Source organism: Tyto alba, unplaced genomic scaffold (genome assembly GCF_018691265.1).
Source record: "Tyto alba isolate M040663 unplaced genomic scaffold, T.alba_DEE_v4.0 Super-Scaffold_42, whole genome shotgun sequence".
Classification (NCBI taxonomy): domain Eukaryota; kingdom Metazoa; phylum Chordata; class Aves; order Strigiformes; family Tytonidae; genus Tyto; species Tyto alba.
This window is the reverse complement of record NW_024881318.1, coordinates 12,879,060-12,896,068: the sequence shown is the minus strand read 5'-3', so window position 1 is coordinate 12,896,068 and position 17,009 is coordinate 12,879,060. Positions and strand designations below refer to the sequence as shown.

The 17,009-nt window shown below is 44.4% G+C and overlaps 1 protein-coding gene across 1 annotated transcript in view; it reads right to left on the bottom strand.

The window, feature by feature from the left end:
- UBE2R2 (ubiquitin conjugating enzyme E2 R2) overlaps positions 1 to 13,772 on the bottom strand; it is a 52,988-nt gene extending 39,216 nt beyond the window's left edge. Inside the window, exon 1 of the mRNA XM_033011149.2 lies at positions 13,506 to 13,772. Within this exon, the coding sequence (XP_032867040.2) occupies positions 13,506 to 13,682 (177 nt within the window). The 5' untranslated portion in view covers positions 13,683 to 13,772. The remainder of the gene's footprint in view (positions 1 to 13,505) is intronic.
- Positions 13,773 to 17,009: the final 3,237 nt, after the last annotated feature.

The following is a 17,009-nucleotide window of genomic DNA, read 5'->3' as shown; positions in this document are numbered from 1 at the left end:
TCCTAATGTAGTCAAATCAATTCCTTGTATAAGCCTCAAGCTGCTCATTGCTCTTGGTTCTTGTCAACCCACCACCATTTCTCAATCTTAACATTTGCTAGCTATTTTCCTAGATATATTTAAGTGACTGTAGTTGCCAAGACAACCACTTCATCAACACCAGCACCTCAGCTCATCTATCTTGGGCTTCCTTTCCATTCACCATGACTTCTAGGAATTCAGCTGCCAGAAACAGTCATTTTGAAATCTGGCTTTTTCTTTCTTTTTTAAACTTTTAGTAGCCTTTGAGATCTTCTGTCCTAAGAATCTCAAGTTCCTTTCATAGGAACAGATTTGTTTTAATTATACCCTCAAAAGTGAAGTTTCCTGTAAAGCTGGAAGAAGTCTGATAGCTTAAATTCCAAAGCACCGAGGCAATGAAGGGGAAGATGTGATCAGAGGTATACATCCAAACCAGGTTTATGCACAACTATGCTGTAGCTTTCAGTAACTCACTGAAGTCTCCTTTTACTTTTTTTTCTGTTACCAAGAGAAGCAGAGAATGACTCAGTATTTCTTATACTACTTAACAAACTCAGCTAGGTCTTGAAATACACACCCATAAACCTGTCTTTTTTAGATGATATCATAAAACTTCTACAAAGAAATTATAAATGGATAATCCCCATAGCTATATGCATGTTTTAACTAAGTGAGGCTTAAGCTGTCAGACTCTCCTGCCATGGCAACCACCAAACTTGTTGGCCAATTCAGCTGAGCTCTGCAAGCAGCTAAGTCCTCAGAAGATAATATAGTTTCTTGGAGTTTCACAACACTAAAAGTAGGGAAATAAGACCCTGCATAGCACTCCCTTTCCCCCAACCCATTTATGTTAGACCCAAAAAAGGCAGCATCACAACATCTTATAAAATACAGGATAAGTCAGTTAAGGGATAAGAAACAGTTAAACCAGGTTTGGTTAAGTTCTACCACCAACAAAACTACCAGCACCTTTGTGCTACCAGTATCTGAAGCAATGAGAGCAGCTTCCCAAGCTGATGTCTTCATGGCCCTCACTGCTGTGACTTACAGATTTACAGCTACAACCATACTAGCTTTGCATCCATTAGCGCTGATACTGGTAGCAGTCTAACCATGGCAACATGGGATTAAGCATGGGCTGCAAAACCAACTCATAAGCTGGGTCAATTCAAAACTGGTGTTAAATATCATGCTGTTGCTACCAGACCTCTGCTGTGCTTGAGACAGGTCAAATGTGCCATTGCTGCAGACATACCTAAACACTATAAAAATGATCTCAACAGTTTAGTACTACAAACCTTGGTGGTTTGCCATGGTTGACAGTGTCACTGGAGAAAGCCCTGAGTATTCTTTTCACTGTACCTATTAATACAAGGTTAACAAAACCAGAGCAGGAAACGACTTTATATTCTGTGTGAAACTCAAACTCTATGTGGCAATTGCATTAAGCTGTGACAAAACATTAGCGAATAAGTACTATGCAACAGCATTTATCAATGCATTTATAATTAAAGTAAAGAAGCCTCAGGCAGTTAGAAACATCAGCTTTCCTTATAAAAGGAAAGGTACCTGCAGGTCAGTTGTGCTGTAGTTTTCTATTTAAAGTGCTTGCTAAGTGTAGAATTTGGCTTTCCGCCCATGTGTTTTAAGCTCAGCGTCGTGGCATAGCCTGGGTAATTGCACTTCGGGTAACAAGCACAACAGAACTCAGAGGCGTGTCAGTAATATACTTTAAACCTCGTCTTAACTTACTCAAACTAAATCTTGCTCTGCAAAGGTGCTGGCTCCACAAAACACCACACCAGGCTGCTTCCCCGGCCACGCGACAGAGCTGTGAACCATTTTACACTTCCACTCTTGACATCAAATCCCACATGCCAGTTTCACTAAACTGAGAAGCTTTATTTTGAACCTAATCTTCAAAGCACAGGAGAGAAGACCTGGAGTGGCTGTAGTAGAAGGACACAAGGAGCTGGAGCAATTAAGACAGCACAAGGAAGAAATCCCAGAGGTGGAAGGTAAAAAAAGCTGGGTAGCTCTGAAATCAGTGCAGATCCCTCTGACATTTCAAACAAGGCAGCCAAGGCATAGCTTTGGCTCCTCCAATGAGAAGTTTACACAGATTCTCCCTGATACACTCTTTCTGAGAATTATTTGTGGAGCCTGCATAACATACATCAGCAAGCCTACATACCCAGTCCTTGACTTGAAAGCTTTCTCTTCAACACCAGGAATGTCCTCCCTCCTCCCCCAGGTTAAGTTACACAGCCCCAGCTTTATTTTTTGCTCTTAGAGAATTGCTGCAGCTGCCTCATGGACAAAATCTATGCAGAGGAGTGTGACTTGTCAGTACATCAGGATCTGCGCTGAGGTGCTTCAGAAAATTGCTCAGGTTTTTATTTTTAAAATCCAGGGGTAAGCAGAAGTTCTTATTCCAAAAAACTCATTGTTTTTGTGCTTAAGTAGCCTGAAAGCTATTCACTTCACAATTTCATCGGTTATTCCAAATTTAAATACTGTACTTGTAAACATACAAGTTGGATTTATTTTGGAAGAAAGCCTTCCCATGTGCTATTTATAAAAAGCAAAACACTTTCTACCTACAGATTTAGGCAACCATGCTATTATAAGATATACTCATTTTACATAAAAACGTTAGTTTATCCAGTATCATGAATACAAACCTATTACAGATAAGAGACTTTTAGTCCCTATCCTATTCACTAAATTATACTGCCTCTTACTGTTCTCAAAGAACATTTTGTTCCTACCTTACATTCAAAGCTGTACAAAGCCCCCATACTTCTACATGATTCTTCCAATCTAAGCCCTGTGTCCTTCACATGAGCACCTCTTACATCCACCAGCAGACCTAGAACAATGCATTGCACCGGCTCTCTCATCCTGTTTGTGTAGCATCCGCAGACTATTCTCAACAAGCGCCATGATTCACCCACACAAAGGGCCTAGCAGATGATGAGTTCTGGATTGTGCATCCCTTTCACGCAGTCTAACATCAGATCATAACAATTCACAATCAGAGTAAATGGGACACAGCTTTACCACTTTTAATAGCTTTACCAAACAAACCTCAACTAAGTATGTTCTGAAGAAAGCTTGCCGGCTGCTACCCAGCAGAAGACAAAGTTTGGTGGGCCATAAAAGCACCTAGTAACAGACACAAACTTTTATTGGAAAAAGATAATTTCCCATAGCCCTCTTGTTTCAAGTTGACATCATCTAGTTATTAATCTGCAAATTAAGATCCAAATTCAACATGCCAACCAAGAGTTAATAGTAGGTTTTAGGCTCAGTCTGAATTTTGTCATTCTCAGTTTTTCTGCATTATTACAGTTGCTCAAGTTATGCATCACATAAAAGTAGTCTAACAAAACTGAAGTCCCTTCCAAGAATACGGTACCTTCTTCCCAGTGCCATCATTACATTCACCTGCCATAAAAAAACCTCCTTTACAGTATTTTTTAACAGAAGGAGATTTAGAATAGAGTTTAGATGACAACAATGTAAAATCCACTACTTACATAGAGTTTGTTCCAGGAAGCATACTGTAATTATTCTTTCTAGAGCACAGAAGTCACTGCTCTATACCTCACAAGGGAAGAAAGACCCCAAAACTCACTTATGCCCCCAGCCATGAACTAATGCATGCTGAACAAAATATCTAGGAGATCCCAAATAAATTGCTGCATGCAAGTGTTAAAGACACAACAGAACTGGAGCAGATGCCAACACCTTAAGAGTTTCTTTCTGTTTACTAACCTCCAACCAGTGCTTTGCTAGATTTACTGAAGTATAACTCACAGGCTCTCCCTAGCATCACCAGCAAGCTTACTTTTGTTTTAATAGCAGAAACAAGCCATCTTAAAAGTACTGGTTAGAAGCAGACAGGTCAAAAATACTTCACTGTTCTCTTGGAAAGTCATCCACATGCTCAGCAAAGCTGATAGGTGTGGAAGGGAAGATGAAACAGAACAAGATTGAGACACCAGGAGCTCTAATCAGGTCACACATGGTAACCTTATATCAATCCTCAGTCATGCCCCAAAGTACAATCAGTCCAATATAAGAATAGATGATGAAAGAGGGAGACACTTGAGATAGGCTTGAATTCCCAGAGACTCCAAGACAGACTAAGAGGCCTGGTAGCATAACAATGACAGGTCTTTCATGCCTCTGTGACTGCACAGAGCTGATCCCACAGTATGTGGCATTACCTACTTGGACAGCAGGCAAGATCTCAAGTATGGTGCCCACACCAAAGGCTGCTGAGGATATACCCATGTGACATTTCAGTGCACCTCCATGAGGCCTGGGAGCATGCAATGCCATGCTTTGGAATGGTTACTCACTACTCTTACCCCAACCTGACCTGATCCACCACTTTAAGGCATTCCCAGCAGGAAGCTCCCTAGCTAAGATAGGCAGCACATACCTACAGTAGCCAGCCTAGCTGTGGCCTCCATGGACATTACCATCAAGCAGCACGGCTTTTCACAGCTTTTGTTGATTGCAGCATGTTGCTTAATTGTCCCTTGCAGGCAATATATGGTCCCTGGTTGAAGAGCCCAAGCATAAGCATATCACTCATACCAGAGACAGTAACCAAACTAAAGAACTAAATACCTAGTAGGTATGGGATAAGCCTGCAAATTTGATGAACAAGGATTTGTCCAAGTTGAACGTTAAGTGGGCTGCTTCCAATCAGGGAAATCAGTGTCACCTTCAACAGCACTAGAAGCCAGACTTATTGCATAATATCCAGAAGAAAGTGGTCAAGACCAGCAGCCTTCTTACCCCATCCCTCCTTAGTAGCAGCCAATACAACTATGATCCCTTTCAGCTGCAGAACAGCCATGGATGATATGGGTTCAAGACCATGAACTCATTGATATTATTGCCATTTAAAATAGATCTCCAAAGTGACAAGCCACAATGACCCTGTCGAGGCCAGTCTTTAGCTTCTCGTGAGTCTGCCCATAAACTTCTGAGTGTCAAAACAAACTTTGGTATTAACAAGTTTGCATAAATAATCTATCTGGTTCCTAAGTATAAAAGCCCAAATGTTCACAGTGTCAGTGAAGTCTACCCCACCTATCCAGCTTCCCCCCAGTAGTCCTGATGCCATATTTCAGATCAAAGGCAGCCAAGCTTCTTCCACACAAATGAAAGTGCTACCAGCAGGGGGGAGATGTCGGGGGGTGGAAATCAGTTAAATTTCACAGAAAGCCTATTAGTAAAATTTTGAAGTACATAAGCTTTCAGGTTTCTGGCAGACACTGAGAAATGGAAATCATTCCATATGTTGGTCTCAATGCTTTCACTTCTGTATGTTCCAATGGAGATCACACAGCAATATAAAATGCTTAGTTTCATTTAGAAGTTCTTTCAAAAAAAGAAGTGACAACAGGTCCTCTATAGAGAATTGTTTAAACATGACTCCGGTTGTCTCAAACAGCCACTTGACACTTACAGCATTATACAAGAGAAGAAAGGTTACAATCATCCACTGAATTTGAACACTAAGTTTTCAAACAGGAGTTGAGCCTCAATGCCTTTTTTGCTTAGCATTTTGAGTAACATAGTCACAACAAAAAAAAATTAGGTTAGGCAGAGATCCCATTGAAGTGGCAATATCATTAAGAACAGACAAGGCCTTTTCTTTCCACCTTAACCAAAAAGTGCCATACACCTTCATCTGAAACATTTGGGTATGGGCATTTTGTTACCACATGAATGACAAATTAGAAGGGATTTAGATAATAGCTACAAGACACTTAAAAGGTACAGAAGAGACATTAGCCTCTCAAGTTATACTGCTTAATGCACCACTGAAAGGCATTCAGCTGCTAAGTGTGGGTACAGTTACTATTCTGCAAGAGAAGTAATTGGGAGCACTGAGGTGAAATTCAGTTTTCTTCAATACATTATAAGAAGCCCATTCTTTTAATAAAGGTGAGTGCTTTTAGGGATAGTTAATCTAGCCAAGATAAGCAAACACTTGCACACCAGTGTAGTTTACATCCATGAATTAGAGGCTTATACGAGCAGAGAATGTGCAAGAACAAATGAGTCTTCACAGGACATATTGTAAGTCAAAGCTACTCCACTGCATGACTTTTGTTTTGATAAGGCCAAAGAGGTTGCTGCAAAAGAGAGTATTATTTCAACCTTTGCCTAGGTCTGACAGCAAAAGGTTTCTACCTGCAGAGATGTCTAAGGATTAATTTAAAAACAAGAATTTCTGCACAATGGACAAATGCCAGTCTACAAGAATTGACCTAAGTGGCACAGCTGGCTAAACACCAGTCCTTACATTGTTCCAATACTCTGGCAAAGGGTTTTGCATTCTAACACCTCCAAATATTTTTCTACAATGAACATTAAAACACATGTTTTAAATACTCCAACTTGGATAGATAACTTGGGAAACAGACATATAGCTATTGCAAACATGTCCCCACTGACATCAACTTCTGTTTCATTTCCCAGGCAAAAGCCCTTTACCTGAAGAGAACTTCTATAAATTTAAGACAACAAAACAGACCAATGGGAAGACATCATGTCATGATTTTAGTACTAAAATCTTGAGTAAGACAGAGCCTGCCAGGCAGCCTTCTCTCTGTTAACCACAAATACTATGATATCTGAAAGTGTCACCCACTTAAAACAGTCCCTTTACATTCCCCTTGTTCTCCAGATGATAGCCGCAATGCAAAAACCAAACATTCAGGAAGTCTGAAGGTCGTATTTCTTCAAGTCAAGCAAGATTCCAAAATATCAAACATGTGCCCCAATTCAGTAGTTTCACCATTTTTCTTCTCTTTGTAGGCCACTTTGGGCAGATATTTATGTATTTTAAATACTTCAGAAAATGTGGAGATAAGCAATCAATTGATTTGCCTCATCTTGGCTACTAGTGCTTCAAGTGAGGGTGCACAATGCCAAAGTTACTACTGTTAAACTGGCCTAGTGAGATGAGACATTCTCATTAAGTCACTACCGCAAAAGCTTAGTAAGATTAAGTGCAATTCCTCTAACTCATAAAGCTGGATAAAACATTAAGGTTTTAAAAATTAAGTAGCACTCTGGAAATAGCAAGCTAATTTTGTGCACGTGCATATGTGTATGCATATATCTGATCACACACAGCACAAATTACAAGAGGACCTGCTATATTATGAGTCACATAACCTCTAGTTCATCCACACCACAGGCCGTCTATAGCTCTGCTACATTTCCAACTTTAATTCAGTTACACTTAAGTTCAATATAAAATCTCCATCATTTAGTCCATACTTTTCATTACCATGAACACCTGTTGATGGCTATAACCTACACAGCCAAACTGCAAAAAGGTCAGAGTTAAGGTGCTGCAAGTGTTTTTTTCCTGGCATTCCCTACCCTCTAGATGCAAAATGAGCATCATACAGTAGATCTGAAGTGCTATCAAGGAGGAGATAGCCAGTGTGAATATATCACTATGTAAAATACCAGGCAGCATAGGCACAACTTCAGAAAAAATGAGGTAAAAACATGTGAAAACATGAAACAATGAGGTAAAAAGTTGCAGATGTGGTCCCACACTTAGACACTGGTATAACAGCACTGCAATACTGGTGATACTAAGGATTTACAGAAAAAAAAACAAAAAGAATGTCCTTCTAACACTACAGAGTCAAAAACTTACACTAATTCTTATAATATAAACCACATCTAAAGTCATCTACATGCTTTTAGTTGCCATCTCTTGAAGAGACAGACAAGAAGATCAAGAGGCACAGATTGTTATCCAAGAAAAAAATTCATATTATATTTTACCTCATCCAAGGATGATTCTTTGCAAACTCATGGAAACAGAGCCAAACAATGGAAAAATTATGCAAACCAACAGTGCTCAATCTTTCCAAACGGAAAGCTTTCCATTTTTATTCTAATGGCAGAGGTGGGCTGTGCTACAGCTCCCCTCTTGCCACACAAGAGGACCTAATTGCATATGATCTTGTATTTTCAGGCAGTATCAGAACTGGAAATCATCTGTACTTCATAGCTGTCCCGTACATTGTTACCTTACATGGATCTGAGAAGCCACAGGAAAAGGACTGGGAGCTGGCTTCCATGATTACCTTGCCCATTTCCCTCTGAGAATAGACTGCTCTCCAAAACAGGCTACAGACTGGGTAAGTTGTCTGGGGGATTCTGTGGTGGCCACAGAGGTAGCCATCCAAAAAAACTACACCCAACAGCAGAGTAAGGGTCATTCAGGTATTCCCCAGGCCTGAGAGTTAGAGACCATAACTGTGCTCATGAACAGTGAACCAACATCAGAAAGTAGTTTCTTGCCTCCCTGCCTGGCAGCTCTTTTGCTTTGGAGATAGTCTGCTCTGAATGGTAACTCTTCAGACCTAGAGCAAGCAACTCCAGGCTCTATTCACCTGCAGTTTCGTATCCCTTTGCTGCATCAAATCTCTGCTTATTAGCATCCAGGATACCTAAAGGCAACAAAAATAGAAGATTAAGTACACAGAGAGAAGCTCTGTAGCACCTTGCAACACAGGGGCCCGCAGAAGACAGCTTTTGTACTGAGAGTAGCACACATTTTTTCCTTTGGCACCAAGGATTTTTTGGTGGAGTTCAATGCTCTACCAGTTACATAATTCTAAGCGCTTAAGAAATTTCTATTTGCTTAATTTTAAGCTTTCTGTGAAGTAGCCTACAATACCAAACTTCTAAACATGGTGCTCATTCTTGCTATCAGTTATCCATAAGTTCCATATTGATTTCCCGCTCTGAAAAAAAATTCTTCCCACATACAGCCAATTGCTTTGAAATCAAAACAAATCACTTGAAAGAAGCTGAGATCCAACAATACAGAACTCTGAACAGCACATGGTTAAAGAGTTACAAAAAACAAGGAAAACAATGCCTTGACAAGTATCTAGCCCCCAAAATTACTTGAGAAAATTAATCATATTGCTTGGAGTTTTTTTCCCCCTCCAACTTATGTGTCAAGACTTGCTCCTTCAGGTAGTAAAAATACTTTATGAAATAAATTGCCTTAAGAAATATCAAATAGCAACTCTAACAATGCAGTTAATTTCTCTTGTTTCCTTTCATGTTAGGTGTATTCATTTTCATCTACTCAGCCTAAATCACCTCTGAAGGAGCTTTTAATATTGACTCTTGCTCTACATTAAACATACTTCTTGACACAGCATACTTGGTCAAACCACGCTTCTGGGCAGCGCTATGTGTTTAATAACGAAGTTTCTATTTGTACAATTTCTCACTTGCACCTTCCCTGAAAGGTTGGCTCCCAGCACAAGAATACCATTCAACTATAAAAATTAGAAGAATTTCCTTTTTAAAAAACAACAAAAAGCTGTGACGCTAAGGTGCAATTGCAGTAAACACACATAGCTTTGAGTAAGCCATCAGGAAACACTTCCTAATAGTTCTGCATGCATCCCGAAAGCATCACTGGATCGAAGCATTGGTTAGAGGTTTATCAACCTCCAGGCTGCGAAGGCTGAGAAGTAAGACATTGTATTTCAAGGCACAGAGACCAATCAACAGACAACTGAGATGGTGTAAGTTTCACTATGCACAACCCTTAGCCATTACAATCTATTCCAACTAGCACCTACCATCACCAGATTACAGTTTAATAACCTGTTTTGTGGTGGTTCCCAATTAAGTATCAGCTGCCAAAATTAAAGGTAAAGAAGCTCTCCTGCCATGTTGCAAAGAAGCCTCTCAGCTCAACAGAAGATACCTATGGTATAAAGGTGGCATCAATGAACTGTTCACACGTAGTTCTGCAGATCACAGCACAACCTGGTTCTCTACTGCTCAGGTACTGCCTGCAAAACCAGAAAAACACATTCCCATTGTTTTCAGAGCAATTCAGAAACCCCCACATAGCCCAGTGGAGTCTGATCTAAAGACCTGCCTTATCACACCATGTTCTTCCCAGCTGACCTAAAAAAGAGGCAACAGACACTATCTGTGACCTGGACATGAAACATTTCAGTCTGAGAAAAATCTTCCCTTTGTCACTCAAAAAAACCTCAGTAACTGAATCAGCTGTGAGCAAATCAACATCTTAGACACACAAGGTCTACCCACCTTTCACCCCTAAACGAACCCTGAACAAGTCAGGGACCAAAACAAGTTCATTTTCCACAGTCAAACACCTGTAGCTCAACATAACTGATGCTGCTAGAAACTTCAGTCAAACTGGCAACTTCTTGCTGACAGCAGCAGAGGGACAGACATTTACTCTCATCACTGGGCCTCTCTGGAGGTCTTAACATCACGGGCCTTGAGCTACTTTTGCCTTGCCAGCATGGAATGAGAGGTAACCAGTGTATGGGATAGCTTAACTGCTTCCTTAAGGGTGGAAATCCAGAATTTAAGCAAAGGGTTGCCCAAAACATTAGGTAGCTATTCAGTATGACCAGGAACAAAGTCACTAGATAGGGCAACGGTTGACATAACCTCCACTGCAGATGTTCACCTTCAGCTGACTGCATAGGAGGGGCCTGTGGCTCAGGACTGCTCCTATCCCTCGCTGATACAAGCTGCTCTTCACACAGGGGTTGCTTCTGAAGGCTGCTGTCCTTTCCATCTAGCTGGGAGGTCCTAAACTACAAATAACTGCAGCAGATGGGTGCATGCTACAGTAGTTGACAAAATATGCTTAGATGCTATGCAGAAATTCAAGAAGTCCCTAACTTTATTATAGGCAGCACTAAGGTATTGATAACCTACCACTTAAACATTCAAGAGAACTTGTTTTCTGCTTCAGTTTATCAAATGCTAGAGTTACAGGAGTAGCAACTGAAACCAGAATATGTTGAAATGTTGAACCAGCTTTTAACAGCAGTAGCTCCTGTCAATGAGGTGCAAAGAAAGCACTTTTCTCATTTCGGTTTATTCAGCTAGTTCAACAACCCAGAGAGAAAGGTCGTATTTCTCCAAGAATGAACAAGGTGCCAAAAGCCGATGTGACCAGCTCCAAGAGCTCCACAAGCACAAATCAAGCATTCGTATTCCAAATCAACCATTACTAAGACTTTCTTTATTCAGGTCACATTAAACACAGGCTTTCTTCAAAATATTTATACTTGAGCTTAACTAGAAGCCTTTGTACCTTCCCTCCAGTTCCTACCCTCAAACCATACCTCAAGTGGAAGAAAATTCCCAAACTCTCATCACCACGAAGTTTAAAAAAAGTTACATCCTGTAATTGCGTATTTCTAATCCTGCTTACCTCACCTTAGGAAACTAAAAATATTAAACATGATGGAACTAGATATTTCATCCAGCCAAGAAATCTGAAAAAAATAAATCAGATGCTGATCTGAACTAGTGCTCACTTTGCATATACTACAAATATATCATAGAAGTCACCTCACCAAATAAAATTTTGGCTATTAATGTTATCTTTAAGTGATTCAGTAAGCCAAGTCTAACACATTGGAAGTGTGGGGCCCAATACAAAGAAAGTCAAGAACATCATTTCTCAGGACAACAAGACATCTGCCTAGGGACAGAGTGAGAGTCTAAGACTGCTGTTTCAGTGGCTCAGAAGTTAGGATGCATAACCAAAGACCAGATGCTCATGCACGGCTCCTCAGAGAGGAAAGATGAGACCGACACAAGACATGAGAGACTTCAGCCATGCCACTCGAAGGGAATCCCTCTGCTGTGGAGGGGTGAAGGCCCTCATGAGACCTTAGTCTCCCACCCTCAAAATAAGTACCACAGGATCAGTCAGAAGAATTTAGAAGAAAGGCACAACAGCTCAAGAACATCAAATACCTTGGTATTATGAATGTGCTATTTTTATTGGTAAGGCAACTGGCAAACTTGACTAAACCTACACTTGTTAACAGACATCCCCAGATTATTTCACAGGCTGCTTCAGCTTCTTTCCAGGAACAATTATAAACATATAGTACAGACAGCTCCCCAACAGAACAAAAGTATTTTGGCCCATTGTGATTTCTTTGGGAAAAAAAAAAAAAAAAAAAAAGGATGAGTAATATAAGTGCAGGAAGAGGTCGCCAAACCATTTGGATGTAAAAATGACCCACTTACCAACCAAAGACTAGAGTGACTTCCTGAATAAGTAATAATGGAGGTGAGTCTAAGAATACACCTATCACACCTTCATGAGTAAGCCAGCCAACTCATTACAAAAGGCAAGCCTTGTGCCAAAGCCTTCCCTTCCTTCAAAACAATGAGCCTGAACTGAACGTGACTCAAATCTATTATTCCCCAAGCTACAGGTTATTTTAGTTTTGTGGAACAAAGCTCTTAAACCTTGACCCAGAGAGGCCAAGAGGCACCGAAGATGCACGTTAGCCAAGCACGGAGATCATCCAAAAATTTTTTCAGTTTGACAGAAGCCAAAGGGCATGAAACAGGAGACGCAGGAGCCACTACTAAAACAGTTAACTCCTAGGAGAAGTGAGCTGAAGGGGACAATATTTTGCCAGAGACCAAGCAGACATCAAGCGCAAAGGGGTACACCCAATGCAATATATCTTCTGCAGGGGCTACAGTTTTTTAGTTGATTCTTCTAAGAACAACATGCAATTTCTCCTCCAGTTGTTCTGAGAATTTAAGTCTACTCCTTTCAGTTCCTTTCTGGGACAGCAGTGCCAAATTTCTTGCTTACTGTATTTACAAGAGGGGAAATAACGACCACAAAAGGTTGTTTTGTTTTGGTTTTTTTTTATTAACAGGATGGTTGAGAGAGGAATTGAAAGCATTTATCTACCTTCATCAATTATGTGTTGCCACAGCCCTGTGAAGGCTGCCCTCTAAAAGTTTGGAAAGGAAGGAAAGCAGGTAGGGGGGAGATGATAATTAAAAAACAGTCCTGAAGCCCATTAAGTTTTGAGGAAAACACAGGCTTTACCCTGAATTAGTCACCCTACATATGATGCTCCTGCGCGACGCGTGGAGCTGTCGAGGGATGGCTGGGGAGCCCCTTGCAGTGAAATAAATATACACAGACAGAGCCAAGCGGCCAGCTTCGGGGGTAAAAGGGAAAAATCTGCGCCCTGCCACGAGGTACCTGCCTCTATCCGGGGTTGGCATGGGAAGGCAACAGAGCACCGGCGGCTGCGGCCCCCTCTCCCCGGGGCGCATCCCGGGGGAGAGGGGAGGGGAGGGGAGGTCCCGCAGGCCCCCAGCCCGGCCCCGGCCCCCCGCTGCCGGCGGCAGGGGACGGGCAGCACCCGCGACGGCGGCCGAACCTCCCTGCCCTCCCTCCTCCCGCCGGCGCCGACCCCCTTCCCCTCCCGCCGCCCCACCGATCCCGACAAAGAGGCCCGCGGCACGGCGGGGGGGGGGGGAGAGGGAGGGATGTGCAGGCCCCGCCGGCGGCTCCCCGGGACCACCGCGGCGGCGGGACGCCGTGCCCCTCGCCGGGGCGCGGGGGAATCCGTTACCTTAAAGTAGCCGCCTTCGTACAGCGTGTTGGGGGGCCCGAAGATCGCCACCTCCCAGTTGTAGAGGTCGGACTCGTCGACCAGGGTGATGCGGAAGCCCTCCACCGGCTCCTCCTGCAGCGACTTCAGCTCCAGCATCAGCGCCTTCTGCGAGCTGCTCATCTGCTGCTGGGCCATGGCGCGGCGCGGCCTCCGCCGCCCCCCCCCCGCCGCCGCCGCCGTCCCGCGCTCCCGCCGCCGCCGCCGCGCTGCCCCGCGGGCCCCCGCCCCTCCCCGCGCTGACGGCCGCCGCCGCCGCCACTTCCTTTTGTGACGGCGCCCGCTCGCCGCTGACCTCAGCGCGCCGCGCCGCGCCACGCCCCCCAAGCCACGCCCACACACCGGCGCTTTTAAAGGGGCAGCGCCCTCCCTCCCCACCCCCCCGCCGCCCTCTCTCCACAGCCCTTCGCTCCCCGCTCCTGACGCTACCCATCCCCACACCGGCCCGGCCCCACGCGAGGAGGGGGGCGAGGGGGGGGGGGGTGTAGCCACGTGGTGGGCGGCGATGGGGAGCGGGACGGCGGGGGCGGCGCCGCGCCGGGGGTCACGGCACGGGTGGGTACGGTGGGGCGAGGCTTGTCCACGCTGCTGCGCGGACAGAGCCCGCCCCCGCCCCCCCCCCCCCCCCCCCCAAAAAAAAAAAAAAACAAAAACAAAAATAAAAAGACACCTTTTTTTGTGAGAAAGATGTTTTCGTGACCCAGGGTCTCTCAAGAAATGTGCAGCAACCTCCAAGCCGCAATAGGAGAGGAATGGGCAGTTACCCCCCTCCCCACCCCCGACCCGGGTGTTATTTTTCATGTTTCTCCACTGGTGTGTTAGATGCCCCCCAGCAGAAAACGCAGTTTCGAGCCTTTCCTTCCGTTCCCCGGCCTGGTTAAGAGAGAAAAACATTTTCAGAGGTTTTGAGGTATATTGGCCTGTGAACATGAACGAGCACCTATTCTTTATAACAATAAATAAAAAAGCCGTTAACCAGGAGGGGAATAAAAAGCACAGCCCCAGATGGTGCAAATCTGGGTTTCGCTTCTGTAAATGTTACCGCACGCACCTGCCCAGCAGCACGCAGGGGCGCCCAGAGAAATACACGCCATGGATGTACTTGCAAGCTGGACATCTTGTCTTTACCACAACAGAAGTAACAAGGATGTAACTGTCCTGACAGAGAAAAGCTGATGTGTGTTCCTTGAATTAAAGAATTGTGGTTCTAAGAGGAATAATTTAAATAACTAATAGGCTGTGATGAGTTCTAAACTAGGTGTAATGTCTCCCCCCAAAATGTCAAACTTATTTGAAGGAAATCTCTGTTGTCTGTGGAATTGCGGTCAAATAAAAATTGGGGATGAATAAAAGTGAAAATCGTGTAATGCTTTAATGTAAATCTGTGGCGTTGGACTACACTGAGTCCAGAGTTGAAATGGTAAAAAGACCCCGAGATACTGCTGCACAGAGAGGAACTGAAGAGTGTACACTTTAGAGATTAATTAAATGAACAGAACAATTGAGGACAGAGAGGACAAGGGGAGAGTCAACAGGGACTGTCCAGAAATTAGGAACAAATTTGCTGTCTTCCCGATGGCGAGCACGGCCTCCTCCCCCTTGTCCCTGCAACCGCTCCGCTTCCCCTCTTCCTGCCTCTCGGGCTCTCCCCGGGGGAGGCCCTCATCACCTCCTCCAGAGATGCTCCAGCACAGGCAGTGGTACCTGGTCCAGGGCTTGTGACTGACTCCAGGCTGTAAAATACTCCAGCCTGACGTGTCAGGGGCACAGACCCTTGCAAAATCCCATCTCACCTGGGAAAAACGTCCCTGTGGGGATTGGCACAGGTTTCCTCATGGGGCAGGATGGGCTCTTGCTCATCGCCATGGGGGTCATCTGCAGGAACATTCCTCGTCCATCCACAGCTTGCCCAACTACGCTGTGAAAAAGCGTGCGTTCCCCCACACGTGCCTCGCCGCAGTCACAGGCCAGCCACTGTTGCTCACTCCTTACCACACTGGAATGAGCTCAGATTTACAGAAAGCTGCTTAATTCTGCGCTCACATCCTCAGCCTCCGAGCTGGTGGGCTAGATCACAAATGCCGGTGTGTCCGACACACTGTTTGTCAGAGGAGCGGTCAGGCAGTACCATGCTGGGTGTGTTTTCTGCTGGGAGTTCAGACTCATGTTCTTATTTATGTCTTTAGAATACAAGAGAACAGAACAGAACAGAACAACAGAACAGAATAGAACAGAGTAAAATAGAATAGAACAGAAAAGAACAGTTCAGCTGGAAGGGACCTACAATGGTCACCTCATCCAACTGCCTGACCACTTCAGGGCTGACCAAAAGTTAAAGCATGTTGTTAAGGACACTGTCCAAATGCCTTTTAAACACTGACAGGCTTGGGGCATCCATCACCTCGCTAGGAAGCCTGTTCCAATGTCTGTCCACCCTCTCTGCAAAGAAATGCTTCCTCGTGTCAGGTCTAAATCTCCCCTGGCACAGCTTTGAACCATTCCCATGCATCCTACTGCTGGGTACCAGGGAGAAGAGCTCAGCACCTCCCTCTCTGCTTGCCCTCCGCAGGGAACTGCAGAGAGCAATGAGGTCGCCCCTCAGCCTCCTTCTCTCCAAACTAGACAAACCCAGAGTCCTCAGTTGATCCTCACAGGACATGCCTGCCAGCCCTTTCACCAGCTTTGTTGCCTTCCTCTGGACCTCAAGGAGCTTCACATCCTTCTTAAATTGTCTTGAGTTGATGGACATAATCTTGTCCATATGGGATCAGGTTGACTGGCAGGACACGTGGGCTGGGAGCAGTGCTCTCACTTCACTGCGAGGGTTCCTGGGTGGCAGGTACTTCCATCACTGTTGTCTTTGGCCAACCATCTCAGTACTTTAACATCTGGGCCACTCCTGGGAGGGCTCCAAACACAATGGCCTCAGCAGCACTTCCTCTGGGACAGGGAACACACGTTACCACTGCCCACCACGTCCCACCCAGCTCCATGACATGGGTCAGCAATGAGTCTTTGGCTTCGTCCCAGTCTTTCCTAGTCTCAACAGCCCAGTCCCAGCTCTCCATGCTTCATTACTGTTCCCTGCTCTGCAAAACCTATCAGCCACATTCACACCTCCATCCCTGCCTCCCAAACACCCAGGCTTAATGTCATAGTCATCATCATTTCCCAGCCCCAGCATCCATTTCCAGCTGCCCCTTTATGTGCTCCATTTTCATTGCTAACAAGGATAATAATGCATCTGAACCAGAGAGCCACACTGTGACCTTCCCTGTTGATGCCAGCCAGCAATGACCTGCTCTGCTAACAGGGCGTCCCAGCTCACCAGTGAACCATGGTTTTGCTCATGCTCAGAGGAGAATGTTGGGTTGATTCAATGTGCAACAGCCAAGCCCTTTCAGGATCACGCTGCCCCTATTTCTATGGTAATCAAAACACCTTTCCTCGCAGCCAGCCTCCAGT